The 14,497-nt window shown below is 53.9% G+C and overlaps 1 protein-coding gene across 2 annotated transcripts; it reads left to right on the forward strand.

Annotated features, from left to right (window-relative positions):
* The first annotated feature begins 397 nt into the window (after positions 1-397).
* FANCG (FA complementation group G) lies at positions 398-10,875 on the forward strand. Of its 2 annotated transcripts, XM_054055354.1 has the most exons (14): positions 398-518; positions 613-676; positions 2,354-2,485; positions 3,130-3,323; positions 4,059-4,212; positions 5,358-5,488; positions 5,836-5,982; positions 6,810-6,970; positions 7,201-7,267; positions 7,735-8,072; positions 8,227-8,282; positions 8,820-8,957; positions 10,126-10,249; positions 10,592-10,875. In XM_054055354.1, exons 1-14 carry the CDS (start codon positions 423-425, stop codon positions 10,707-10,709), a joined length of 1,920 nt encoding a protein of 639 aa, XP_053911329.1. In that variant the 5' UTR covers positions 398-422; the 3' UTR covers positions 10,710-10,875. The 2 variants fall into 2 exon arrangements, with proteins under 2 accessions (XP_053911329.1, XP_053911328.1); XM_054055353.1 differs by lacking the exons at positions 398-518; positions 613-676 and having other exon boundaries at positions 698-2,485.
* Positions 10,876-14,497: the final 3,622 nt, after the last annotated feature.

Raw genomic sequence — 14,497 nt, forward strand, 5'->3', positions numbered from 1 at the left:
CGATCATCCGACGCTGGCCAATCAGCAGGAGGCAGCGCGGCAGGCGCTGGCCAATCAGCAGGCGGCGAGGACTGGCAAAGAGAGGTCTCGACCAATCAGCGGGCAGTGTCCAAGCGGGGGGCGGGGTCGAGGACGGCGCTGGCCAATCAGTGGCCAGTTGCCAATCAGCGGGCGGTGCCGCGACTGGCGCTGGCCAATCAGCGGGAGGTGTGCAATCGGGGCGGGGCCAGGCCGGCTCTGCCAATCAGCGGGAGGTGTCCAATCTAGGGGGCGGGGCCATGCCGGCTCTGGCCAATCAGCGGGCGGTGGTCGCTTGGTGGGCGGGGATATCCCGGCTCTGGCCAATCATCGGGCGGTATCCGATCCGGGGGCGGGGCCAGGCTGGCCAATCGGCGGGCCCGGCCTGTGGCGCGCGGGCGGCGATGTCGGCGCGGAAGCGGCGCCGCGGGGCCATGTCGGAGCCGGGCCGGCTGCGCGCCTGGGCGGCCGAGAGCCGGGCGCTGGCCGAGCGGTGGCGGGTGCGGGTCCCCCCCTCCCTCTCCTCTCTCTCTCCTCTCTCTCCTCCTCCGGCCCCGCCGTCCCCGGGGCCGAGGCTGAGCGTGTCCCTTGTAGGCGGCGCGGCGCTCGGCGCGGGAGCAGCGCGGCGGCTTCGCGGAGCTGCTGCGGGGGATGCGCGGTGAGTGGCGCCCCCGGGGCTCCTCCGCGCCCTCCTGGCATCCCCGCCATCCGTCCGTCACCCTTGCCCAGCAAGGAGGGTGGAGGCAAACTGGTGAAGGGGTAACGCTCCTGAGCCATCCCAAACGGGCCATGGAATGGTTTGGGTTGGAAGGGACCCTAAAGCCCGTCCAGTTCCACCCCCACCATGGGCAGGGACACTTCCCACCAGCCCAGGCTGCTCAAGGCCCATCCAACCTGGCCTTGAACCCCGCCAGGGATGGGGCAGCCACAGCTTCCCTGGGCAACCTGGGCCAGTGCCTCACCACCCTCATCACAAAGAATTTCTTCCTAATGTCTAACCTAGATCTTCCCTCCTCTGATTTAAAGCCATTTCCCCTCGTCCTGTCACTCCACATACTTGTAAAAAGCCCCTCCCTAGCTTTCCGTAGTGCTTTCAGGTACTGGAAGGTCGCTATAAGGTCTCCCCACAGCCTTCTCTTCTCCAGGCTGAACAAACCCAGCTCTCTCAGCCTGTCCTCGTAGGGAAGGTGCTCCAGCCCTCTAATCATCATTGTGGCCTCTGGACCCACTCCAACAGCTCCATATCCTTCTTATGTTGAAGATTCCTGAACTGGACACAATACTCCAGGTGGAGTCTCACAAGAGAGGATCAGAGAGGCAGAATCCCCTCCCTCATGCTGCTGGCCACGCTTCTTTTGATGCAGCCCAGGACACAGTTGGCTTTTTGGGCTGTGAGCACACATTGCTGGCTCACGTTGAGCTTCTCATCAACCAGCACCCCCAAGTCCTTCTCTGCAGGGCTGCTCTCAAGCACATCATCCCCCATTCTGTATTGAAACTGCCCCGACCCAGGTGTAGGAATATGAGCTACTACGTGTAGAATGCAGTGTCTGTACTAATGCCTAATCTAATCATAGAAATCAGTGAACAGTGAAGTCCGCATTTTGTGATATTTAAGGGGTAAAACAATGAAGGCTGCAGAAGACCAGCATCTGGCCACCATTTCAGGAGCCAAAAAAGTTGGGAGGCTATAGAATAATAATCTCTAGGTTGGAAAACACCTTTGAGATCATCAAGCCCAACCATACCTGTCTGCTACTAAATCCTACCCCTAAGCATTTCATTTACCTGTCTTTTAAATACCTCCAGGAATGGTGACGCCACCACCTCCCTGGGCAGCTATTCCAGTACTTGATAACTGTTTCAATGAGTAAATTTTTCTAATGTCCAATCTGAACTTCCCCTGGTGCAGCTTCAGGCCATTCCCTTTCCTCCTATCACCTTTTACTTGGGAGAAGAAACCAAACACCCTCCTCACTACAACCTCCTTTCAGGGAGTTGTAGACAGGTATAAAGTCTCCCCTGGTGTGTATTGGGAGTGAGTAGGCTAATGATGTGCTTTTGGGAGAGCTGTAAGGTGCCAGTCCTGGAGGACTGCTGCACCCGAACAGCTGTGGAATGGATGTCTGCAGAGGTGTTAGTACCTGTAAAGCTGACACCTGCTGTCTCTCGAGACAGCGCAGTTCCCAGGCTGTTAAATCCTGCCACAACAACAAAACCAATACTTGCCAGGACACTTCATTTGTCACAAAGCTGAGTGATGACACGTCATCATGGACAGTTGTAGGGTTTTCCCTGATCTGCTCAATTCTTTTTGGTTTGGCTGTGATCACAGGGCTGCCAGCTGCCCTCCCCACCCTGCCTCTGGAGCTCACTGTCCTCTACAACTCCCTGCTTTTCACTGTGGGAGCTTCAGACTCTGTCATCGAAGGAGACGCAGAAGGAATACGCCAGGGCCTCCTCAGAGGTAAGGGAATTGTTCTCTGTAGGAGAGCTCCATAGTGTGAGCGGGAGTGTACTCCATGCTTTGGAGATGAGCGCTGACTGGCTAGAGGTGGAAGGGCTGTGAGCAGGGAAGTCTGGCTCTGCTGGGAAGGGCAGGAGTGGGATGGCTTGTGGCCAGGGACACTCTGCAGCTGCCTGGCTAGCTGCCTGCTGCTACCTGGAGGGATGGACCATAGGTTTAGAGGGAAATGAGGGTTTTCAGGGCATAAAGTGTCGAGTTTCTAAAAGTCTTAGTGATTGTAGAAAATGAGTTTTGTCTTTAGTTGCAGTGTGATGGCTTCTAAGAAAACTCACTGCACTGCGCTGCAGGTCATAGGCTGATCTGCAGTGTCGGCTTGTGCTTGCCCACGGGCAAGTGACATCAGGAGGACTCAGCAGAGCTGGAGTTGTAGCTCTGAACCATGTTTTGGCTCCTGAGCCTGCTGCTGTTAATTCCACTGCCCAGGAGTTTGGTTCCTCTGCTGCTGAGGCCAGGCCAGCCCTGTAACCCCATTCCTTCCTTATATGAGGAGAACATGCTTGCTTGAGGCTTTCTCTCCCTCTCAGGAGGTGCTGTTAGAGATCTGTCTCATGGCTGGGGTTGTTTTGTTTGGGGTTTTTTTTCAGTTCTGGAGGCCTGTGGGGCCAGTGGGCAGGATCTCAGCACCGAGGAGCTGTGGCAGAAGGTGCTGCAGGAGGTAAAGATGGAAGACCTGCAGGCACCTCTGCACCGACTGGGGGCCCTGCAAGCAGCGTGGTGGCTGTCAGCCAGCCGCCTGGGAAGCGCCACCAGCCTCTTCCGGCTCCTGAGCAACACTGAGGTAACAGGGCACAGGCGGATGCCGTGCAGCTCCTGGTTATGCGCTGAAGTATCTGCACAGACAAAAGGTACCCGCAGGTTTGCTAAAGGAGGCAGAGCTGGCATAAATGTCATTTGTCATAAAACCCACTCTGCTAAATGTTGCTATGGCATTCAGAGACCTGAACCCGTTTGTGCTGCCCAGGCAGCATCAGTGACTCTCTGTCTAGTGTCCCAGCATAGCCTAAGTGCATTAATGCAATAATCCCAGAGTATCTCCTGCCAGCCAGGATCCTGGACCTCGAGGTGCCAGAGTGGAGATTCGTGCAGGCTGGAAGGCAGCTGCAGGTGGACTGGCAGCCTCTTCAGGAAGCAAGCTGTGAGCAGTGGGATGCAAAGGAACCTTTCCTGCTGATCATGAGGGTGATGTGAAGGCTGCTGATGGGTCCCATATTTGGTGACTGCCCTCCAAAAGCACTTGGATCTGCATTGTCAGGATCTCCTTGAGCTGCTTCTTGCTCAGACCTTCAAGGTCTGAAGTGTTGCTCTGAGGTGTGAAGGCGCTGCTCCAGACAGGTGTCACTGCAGCGAGTGGGTTGCAGCTGAAGCGAGGGGGTGGTAGGACATTGCTCCCCAGCGCTGAGAGTACAGTATAAGGGTTTGGTGGGACTTCTGTTTCTCTATGACCTGAGTTTGTTGTTTCCTGCTTGCCTTCAGCATCCTCTGCTCTCTCTCTCTCTCCTCTGTGTATTCACAGGACCTGGGGAGAGCTCATTGCAGCAATGGGGAGAACGAACTCCTCTCCCTGCTCAAGGCATGGCGAGTACCTCCTGAGGAGGCCTCCCTGCCCCTGGTACAGAGCGCCGAGGACGTGAAAGAGGTCCTCTGCACGACAGCAGCCTTCCTGCAAGGTTTGTGTGGAGGAAGTCCATACACCAGTGCAGCCTCCCACTGCTTTCCTGTCCCGGAACCCCCTCTCCCTGCCCTTATCCTGTTATTTTTTTTTTCCCAAGCAAATCGTGCCTTGGGGTTCTCTGGGCTGAGCCTCTGGGTCTCAACTTTGCTGTTTGGGATTCAAAGAGCTTCTCTGCTTTTTCCCCAGCTTGAGTCTTCTGCACTGTCACAGGGTTCCTCTCCCTGTCTGACGCAGTAGGTGGGTGTCTGAGCCCTGCAGAGAACTTGTATAAAGCGGAAGGCTGGCAAGGGACTTTTGAGGACTTTCCTTTATTCTATCTGTCTTCTGGCACTTGCCTTGTTGCAAGCACTTTGTTCCCATTGGATCACAGTGCTGCTTAAGCCACGAAGCATTGTTGTACAGCTTTGTAGCCTGATGTCACAGCAGGTGACTGATCTCATCTGACTGCTGCATTCTGTCCTGCTCATGGTTTTCGCTTGCTGTCTTGACAATCCCAGAGGCTCTGGGGGCAGCCGGTGCTGTTTCGCTGACGCAGGGCCTTCCTGCAAGGAGGGAGGGTGGGAGCTTCTGCCCACAGACCTCTCAAAAGCCTCTGGAGTGAAAACAACACTTTCAGCAGGGAGGCGGCAGATGTGAATATGATGTAGGCATGCGAGAGCGGCCCCAGAGGGAAGCTTGAAATGAGGAGTGAAAGAAAAGCAAATACCATTTGCAATAAATATTCATGGATTAATATCCCAAAGCATCCTGCTGGAAAATGGCCCAGATGCGCTGGAAGAAGTCTTTGTGAGATTCTGTGTGTGCTTTCCCATCTGCATCACTGCCGCATTGCATGGATGTGCCAGTGGGCCTGCCCAGCACCCACCTCTGCCCTTGTTCCAGGTCAAGCCAGGCATCTTGGCATCTGGGCTTGGAAGCTGCTTTTGTTTCTGCTAGATGTGTCCATCAAGTGGTTTGTTGTATTGCAATGCCACCAAACCAAAGATGGCAGCTTTGCAGCATCCACCTGAGCGTTGCTGCTTTTGGGGAGGATCACACAGGTGCCCGTGGCACTGGGAAACAAAGGACAGCTATGTTTGTTTGGGAGCCAGGTGGGACAGGAAGGGGAGCCACAGAGCTGAGATGTTGGGTCTGTCCTAGGGCTGCAGGAGCTAGAGGCTGGGAACTTCCCTGCTGCCCAATCCCTCCTTCAGGAGGCCGCAGGAGGATTCTGCTCCAAGACCGTCCTAGCCCGGATCTACATCTGCCTCAGCTGCTGTGCTCAGCGAATGGTAACAGATGGGACTCTTCTCTGTCGGTGGGGAGAGGAGAAATGCACCTAGACCAGGGTGGGAAGGCGCAATCTGATGTCCGCACTGCCCCTGCGCATCCTAGGCTGCTGCAGGAAGGCATCCTGAGCAGAATTTGCCCTTGTGGCTCCAGCCTCCTAAGAGCTGCAAAATCCAAGCACAAAGAATCACTGCTCGGAAACCAGCCTGAGGACAGCTGCTTTTGGATAAAGTGCTGCCCTGGCTTAGCAGGGATTGCTGGGGAAGCAGAGCAGGGATCTGGATCCCACCAAACAGTGAAGATGTTAGCAAGATGTCCTTGCATCACATACCTCTTCCCACCTAACTAGGGCAAGCCTCAGACAGCCCTTCAGCACCTGAGACGGGCCCTCCAGGTGGACTTCCAGTGCCTTCCTGCCCTGTCCCACATGGCAGCCCTCTACCACGAACTGGGGGAGACGGATGCGGAGCTGCAGGCCCTGGCTCTGCTTTATGAGGTTTGTCTGCTTCCTGTAGCTCTGGGTTGATTTTTGCCTGGCAGAGCCTGCACAGAGCTTCAAGCAGGCTCCTGCCTTCTAGGGGGCTGTTTGACCCTGGAGGGGTCCCCAGTGGAGGCTACAGCAGTCCAGCCATGGTGCTGCCTTCATCAGTTGGCAGGAAGGAGGCCAGCAAGGTCTGAAATTCCTGCCCAGCACCTGATGGTTGCATGTGGCAAGACCTTTGGGTCTCAGTTCATGGTCTTAGTGGCTTGGGAGGAGGGGTGACACTCACATGAGAAATTAACAGTCTCCTTACAAAGTATCTAATAGTAAAGAGGCCATTAAGAGGCAGGTGGGCTGTGAGGGGATGTGCACTAGACATGGTAACCTTGGTCTGCCTGGGAGAAGCAGGTTGCAGAAGCAGGCACAGAGTTAGCTCCTCAGCTGTTTGGAATCCATAAGTTATAAACACAGCTGTGGAGGAAGATCTCTCTCCTTACAAATAGCCCGAGATCTGATCTAACTAGGTCTGCAGCTGCAGTGGGAGATGGTGTTCCAGGCAGCTCAGAGCACCTTGAACTAAAAACCTGAGGTGATCTGGGTGATCTTGCAAATCCCATGAGGGCTTGTGGAGACCAGAATTCTGCCTGTCCCTGTCTGATCCTAGTTGCCCATCCTGGAAGCGGCTATGCTATAGTGAGTGAGAGCAGCATAGCTGTGCCTATGAAGTGCAGCATTTCTGCTCATCTGGGTGCATCTCCAGATGCCAGAAGTGGCAGGTGATTGCAGCTGCTTGAGACTTCAGCAGCTTTGTGTTGACCATATTTTCTGTTCCTGTTTCATAGGCTCTGGAAAGAAAACCTTCAGCAGTTGCTTCCTCTAGTCCTTATTCTCTAATCCGAACAGAGCTTCTTGTCCACACACCAATACTATCTTCTCTCCTTCGCCATCACCATCCCTCTGAAGTGAAGTACCTGCTGGCACAGCGGTGTCTTCAGGATGGGAGGTAACAGCACCTCTGATACGTTTGCAGCACTCTGCTTTTTTGGGCTCTGTGTCTTTCTCTTTGCTTTTGGAAAAGTTTCGGTTCAGTTCTGCTGTTGTAGGTCTGCTCAGAACACTGGTGTCATGACCAGAGCCAGTGTGGTGCAGGGAGAACCTGTGGGCTGGCGATCCAGGTTCTACCTGGCTGCTGGCACCCCTCTGCTCCTCCTTACACATCCTCTCCTGTTGCAGGGTGGCTGATGCAGTGGAACATTACCTGGATTTTCTGGCTCTGCTTCATGAGGGGCCGCAGCAGCAGGTAGGTGTCTTCATGAAAGCTCTCTCGGTCAGTTGGCAAATAATGTTTGGATCCCCATCCCAAGGCCTGGACCCAGGCATCAGCTCTGCATCCACGTCTCAGTGCCTAGTTTGGGATGTGAAGGAAAGGAGACAGGGGCTGGCACCCCTGACCTGTGTGATGTCTGCCTATGGTTTTACACCAGAGAACTCTTGCCACTGCTGTTTGGAGAAGCAGAATCCCCTTCCCTGTGGGGAGCAGCTATCAGCCTGGTTTTTTATGTCCTTCACTTCAAGAACAGAGATTTGCCACCTTGACTCTGCTGAGCCGTTAGTGCTTCACAGCTTCTGCCTTCTCCGATAGGCTCCGGAGTCTGTGGGAGTGGGTCTGAACTTTGCTGGGTCGCACTTGAGAGCACAGGGTCATTTTGCTTGGCTGGGTGCTCTGCCGTACTGTGTCTGAGCACTGCCTGCGCCCTCACTCCCTAGGTGCCCCTAGATGGTGACTCAGCTCTGCCCAGGATCCCCGAGGTGTTCCTGGAAACAGCCTCTGCCTTGGAGCAGGCTGGAAGGCACCAGGATGCCATAACCGTGTGTGAGGAAGTCATCAGCCGGACGACTGACCTGATCCCACGGATGTTACAAGTGGAGGAGAAGCTGGAGCAAGTGGAGTGCCCGTTGCCAGGGGCAGGGCTGGCAAGTGGATTCTCATCCCAGAAGAAGGAGAGTCTGCGCTGCCTTGCATGGAGAGCAGCTGGATTTCTGCACCAGGGCTGGGCATGGGCCACGCTGGGCAAAAACAAGGAGGCTGTAACACAATTCAGCAGGTGAGGGAGCCTCACTGGGAGAAGGGGCCTCCCAATCGGCAGCAGTTGCTGGTAGGGGAGAGTGCAGGGTGCAGCACAGCATGTGGTCTGGCCTGGCAACTTGCAGCTCATTTCCTGGACCGTTACTGAATCTCCTCTGTCCTCTCACCCACAGGTGCCTCAACGATCTCTTGCGAGTCCAGGTTTATGGGTCTGGCGTGGAACCGGCAGGTAGGGCGCTGCACTGCAGAACCAGGCTGGGCTGGGATCTGTGTGCTTGGCAGTGGTCGGTACAGGAGCAAGGGTCTGGGCCCAGTGTCACCTCTTTTGGGAAGTGCTTGTCCCAGCTGCTGGAGCTCTTTGCTACGCTGGAGCCTCTGAAGGGACTGGCTGGCCTGGCTGGAGCAGGGTCTGGCCTCAGCTCTGCCTCCTTCTGCATTGTCCAGGTGACAGTTAACAGGGCTGTGAACTAGGGAAGCTTCTCAAATTCAGATTTCAGGGAAGAGATCTGTACCAGTTGTGCAGATGGGCACTCAAAGGCTACGCTGCTGCCGAGGTCGCTGTTCACCGCAACAGTGTAATATACCAAGCTTGCTTCACTCACCCTCCACCACCTTCCAGCCTGGCAGGAAGGTTGAGCAGCACTTCTGGGATGGGAGGATGAGCAGCCCAAGGAAATGTTTGCCCTGTCCTCGCTGCTGACCTGGGACAAGGGAGGGAGTGTCTGGAGGATGCCATCTCCCAGGTCTGTTTTTCTTTCCGTGCCAGAGAGTCTCTTGCCAGAAGTGAAGGTGCTCCAGAAGATCAGGTTGCTCTCCCTCATTGGAAGAGGTGCTCAGTTTCTGGGACAGGGGAAGCACAAGGAAGCCTTGTTGGATTTTCAGCATGGTTTGCAGATCTCACCAGGTAAGAGCCTCATTTTGGTCTGGAACAGAAGACATTTCCACAAATTTATCCTGGGCTCCTTTGTGTCTTCAGGAGAGTGGTGATACGCTTTAGACCATTCTTATAGTGTCACACAATCGTTAAGGTCGAAAAAGACCTCTAAGATTATCCAGTACACCCATCAGCCCAACACCACTGTACATACTAAACCATGTCCTGAAGTGCCACATCTCCAGGAATGGAGGCTCCACTACTTTCCTGTGCAGCCTGTTTGAGTGCTTCACCACTTTTCCAGTAAAGAATTTTTTACTAATATCCAACCTAAACCTCTCCTAGCACAACTTGTGGCCATTTCCTCTCATCCTATTGTTAGTTACTTGCTAGAAGAGACCAGCACCCACCTTGCTACAACATCCTTCCAGGTAGTTGTAGACAGTGATAAGGTCTCCCCTCAGTCTCCTTTTCTCCAGACTAACCAGTTCCCTCAGCAGTTCCTGATAACACCTGTGCTCCAGGCATTAATGCTAAGGACTACAGTAGGGCTGCTAGCGATGTTACATACTTGGAATGCTCCTCTGGGACCTTGTCACTTCCCTGCCCTGGAGAAGGAGACAAAATTGTTGTCAGAGGAGTGTGTCAGAACGCTGCCCACAACCTGTGCCTAGAGACAACCTGAACATTTCTCTTGTTCTTACCCAAACCCCAGCCTGGTGTAGCCATTTTTTTCCCAGAGCAGAGCTGCTGTATTCCCACTTCCTCCTAGGAATCAGCATATTCAGGGCTGGAAGTCCAGAGGCCTGTCGGGGAAGAGGGGGGCAGGATGGGGAGCTGTATATGTTTCCGGCACAGACAGTGCTGCTTCCAGGGGTGACTCTGCTCAGTGCTCCAGCCCTGCTGACATGCCGCAGGGATGTAAGCTTCACAGGGATCTGCTAGACTTGCTGGTCCCAGTACTGACTAAGGCGCCCTCCTTTCAGGGGTGCAGACCTGCCTGCAGGGAACACCCCAATACGTCTCTAAATGGAGGTGTGGCTGGCTGTGCTGCAGCATTAATTAGAGCCTCCGACACAGCTGGGACGTCTCCCCCACACACTCAGCTCCCTCATCCACTTCTAAGCTTCTTTTGCAACCCCCCACAGCAACTGCTTCTCCCCTGCTAAGGGTTGAATTCTTGCTTCCTGTCTCGCAGGTGACCCAGCCGCTGCCTCCTACCTTGTGCAGGCTCTGTGGAAACTGAACCGAAAGCAGGAGGCTGCTGCTCACTGGCAGAAATTCTCCCAGAGCTCCACTGGGGAGGATGAGCAGCAGGAAAGGTGTGTAGAGGGGTGGGTGTGATCTCTGCTGACTACTGGAGAGCCCCAGCAGCGCAGCTGATGTTTCAAGCTGCGTGGACAGTTTAGTTCAGTTCCTGCCTGCATATACAGCTCAGCTGTGTCTGAGGAGCTTCCCGTCATGTCCACCGCAAGACACCTTGGGCTGTAGCTCCACAGGACACCCTGGGGCACAAAAGAGCTGATGCGGAGCCAAACAGGAGGACAGAGTCAGGGGGCAGATCCGGGGTGGCTGCACAGCGTATGGGGGAACAAGCTTCCCAGTCAGACCATGGCAAGGGAACACCACAGTTCTTGCTGCTGCAAGTGTCCCTTCTCTTTCAGGTTCTTCCCTTTGTACCTGGTTTCATGTCTGAGGCAGGCGACATTCACGCATGGTGAATCTCTCAGCAGGAGCATACAGGACTACCTCAGGATCACAAGCCAGAAGTCCTCAAGCTAGCCTGGTCAGTCCCCCAATCCCAACCTGCTGAAGTCTCCCTGCACCATGCTAGCACAAGGCCTTTAAGGACTCCTCCAAGACTCAGAATTGCTCTTGGACACAGCTGGACTCCAAAAGGAAACACAGCATAGATCTTCTTTTCTAATAAATGTCTTAGCTCTGGTTAGTGTAAGCTTTTCTGTGCCCTTTTTCTAGAGCAAACCAGCACAGTCATGGTCTTGACACTGCCTGGAGTGGCTCTGATCCCATGGGCTGTGCCGTGGGTGTGTGGGAGGTGGAGGACAGAGATGCCCTCATCATCTGTGCCACTGTACATGGCAGGGCTGGCTTTTCGCTCCGTGGAGCTTGTGGCAGAGCCAGAAACTCTTGTAAAGCCAAGGGTCATCAGATCATCTGTCGTACCTATGCGTTGTGTAGGTTTTTTTTACTCCCTCACCATAGTTCAGAGCCTGGAGAAGTGGTTTCGTCTGAAGGGCACAGTGTTGAGGTCTGAATTCCAGACCATTCCAGCCGAGAATGGCAGCAAGGCTGAGATCTGTCCCTGTGTGTGCCAACTGTGCCAACCACCCTGCATGGGCCACTCTGACAGTGAGCAGGGATGAAAGAGTGCCTGCCACGGCCCAGCATTTGGTGCAGCTCGCTTGAGGTGAGGAAGGTCGCAAGACTGCATAAGAGGTTGAACAAGGCTTAGGGCTGGGTCCAGCACTTCGGTTGCAACAACCCCATGTAACGCTGCAGGCTTGGGGAAAGAGTGGCTGGAAAGCTGCCCGCAGAAAAGGACTTGAGGATCCTGGTTGGCAGGGGTTGAACATGAGCCAGCAGTGTGCCCAGGTGGCCAAGAAGGCCAGCAGCATCCTGGCTTGAAGCAGAAATGGTGCGGCCAGCAGGAGCAGGAAAGTAATTCTGCCCCTGCACTTGGAATTGGTGAGGCTGCACCTCGAATCCTGTGTTCCCATTTGGGGCCCTTGCTACAAGAAAGACATTGTGGGGCTGGAGCGTGTCCAGAGAAGCAACAAAACTGGTGAAGGAACTAGAACACAGGGGTTATGAGAAGCAGCCGAGGGAACGGGTTGTTTAGTCCAGAGAAGGCTGAAAGAAGGCAGAGCCTGTAGCAAACGGCAAGGTATTGGTCTCTTCTGCCAGATAACAAGTGATAAGGAGAGAGGGAACTGGGGTTGTTTAGTCCAGAGAAGGCTGAAGGAAGGCAGAGCCTTTAGCGAACGACAAGGTGTTGGTCTCTTCTGCCAGATAACAAGTGGTAAGAAGAGAGGGAACTGGAATTGTTTAGCCTTGAGAAGAGGAGGTTGAGGGGAAACCTTGTTGCTCTCTACAACTACCTGAAAGGAGGTTGTGGAGAGGAGGGAGCTGGCCTCTTCTCTCAAGCGACAGGTGATAGGACAAGGGGGAATGGCCTCAAGCTGCGCCGGGGGAGGTTCAGACTGGACTTCAGGAAAAAAAATTCACAGAAAGGGTCATCAGGCACGGGTAGGGGCTGCCCAGGGAGATGGTTGAGTCACCATACCTGGAGGTATTTAAAAGATGGGTAGACGAGGTGCTCAAGGACATGTTTTAGTGGCAGATAGGAATGGTTGTACTCCATCTAAGAGGTCTTTTGCAACCTAGTTATTCTATGACTCTAAGTTGTGCAGGGCTGGGGGTGAAGGGAGTTAGATTGGATATTAGGTGAATTTCTTTACTGAAAAAGTGGTGAAGCACTGGAACAGGCCACCCAGGGGAGTGGTCCAGTCTCCCCCTCTGCTCGACTCTTGTGAGACCCCACCTGGATGGAGTATTGTGTCCAGTTCTGGAATCCCCAACATAAGAAGGATATAGAACTGTTGTGATGTGTCCAGAGAGGCCACAAGGATGATCAGAGGAGCACCTCTGCTCTGAGGACAGGCTGAGAAAGTTGGGGTTGTTCAGCCTGGAGAAGAGGAGGCTCTGGGGAGACCTTAGAGCAGCTTCCAGTAGCTGAAGGGGCTACAGGAAGGCTGGGGAGAGACTTTTTACAAGGGCATGGAGTGAAGAGACAAAAGGGTTTTAAATCGGAGGATGGAAGATTTAGATTAGACAATTGGAAGAAATTCTTATCCATGAGGGCAGTGAGGCAAAGGCTCAGGTTGCCCAGGGAAGCTGTGGATGCCTCCTCCCTGGAGGTGTCCAAGGCCAGACTGGATGGGGCTTTGGGCAGCCTTGTCTGCTGGGATGTCGATGGCAGCTGGGCATCAGGTAGCAGGAGCCAACATGGGCCAGCGGTGCCCTGGCAGCCAGGAGGGACCACTGTTTCATTGGCAGCATCACCAGCCGGACAAGGGAGATGACCAGGGCAGGCTGGGAGAGTGGGCTAGCAGGAACATCAGGAAGTTTAGTGGAGATCAATGTCAGGTCTTGCACCTGGCGACACATAACCCTGGTGTGCAGTTCAGGGTGGGTTCCACTTGGCTGGAGAGCAGGTCTCTGGAGAAGGACCTGGAGCACTTAAGAGTCACAGAGTCACAGAATAGTTTGGGTTGGAAGGGAACTTAAAGATCATCCAGTTCCACCTCCTGCTGTGGGCAGGGACACCTCCCACTGGATCAGGCTGCTTAAGGTCCCATCCAACGTGGCCTTGAACACCTCCAGGGATGGGGCATCCACAGCTTTCCTGGGTAACCTGTTCCAGTGCCTCACCACTCTCATCGTGAAGAATTTCTTCCTTATGTCTAGCCTAAATTTACCCCTCTCCAGTTTATACCCATTGCCCCAAGCCCTGTCACCACAAGCCTTTGCAAACAGTCCCTCCTCAGCTTTATTGTAGCTCCTTCAGGTAGTGGGAGATTGCTATAAGGTCTCCTCAGAGCCTTCTCTTCTGTTGTCTTGATCAATGTGACTGGGTCAATGCGACTGAGCAGTGCACTGCAGCAGCAAAGGCAGCCAGCAGGATGCTGGGATGCATCAACAAGGACATCACTAGCAGAGATAGAAAAGTCATTATCCCAATCTATTCAGTGTTTGTCAGGCCACACCTGGAGTTGTCTGTCCTGGTTTGCTCCGTTCTATACAAAAACAATGCAGATAGTCTGGAGAGGGTCCAGAAAAGGGCCACTGAGATGATCAGAGGACAGGGAAACCTTCCCTATGAAGTGAGGCTGAAAGAACTGGGTTTGTTCAGGCTTGAGAGGAGAAGGCTTAGGGGAGACCTTATCACCATGTACCTGCACATAAAGGGTGTCTACCAACAGGATGGAGACTCCCTTTTTATGAGGAGTCGCATGGAAAATACAAGGAGTAATGGGTATAAGTTGCTCCTGAGGAGATTCCAGTTGGATTCCAGAAGAACTTTTTCCCCATGAGAACAGTTAAACATTGGAATAGTCTCCCCAGGGAAGTGGTGGATTCCTCCACACTGGATGCTTTTAAGGCTCAGGTTGACAGGGTACTGGGCCATCTCATTTAAACTATAGATCAGCTAAAAGGTTGGACCACGTGATCCCTGATGTCCCTTCCAACATTGCATTCTGTGTTTCTGTACAGTATTGGGCATCACAGGATAAAAAAAGATATAAAGCTACTGGAGAGCGTCCAGAGGAGGCCTCAAAGTTGGTGAAGAATTTAGAGGGGAAGCCTATGAGGAGCAGCTCAAGTCACTTGGTCTGTTCAGCCTGGAGAACAGGAGACTGAGGGGGGCGGACTTCATTGTGTTCTATGGCTTCCTCACAAGGGGAGGAGGTGCTGTTGATCTCTTCTCTCTGGAGAGCAGTGAAAGGACCCAAGGGAATGGCAGGAAGATAGGCCAGGGGAGGGTTAGG

This window comes from Cuculus canorus, chromosome Z, assembly GCF_017976375.1.
Source record: "Cuculus canorus isolate bCucCan1 chromosome Z, bCucCan1.pri, whole genome shotgun sequence".
NCBI lineage: Eukaryota > Metazoa > Chordata > Aves > Cuculiformes > Cuculidae > Cuculus > Cuculus canorus.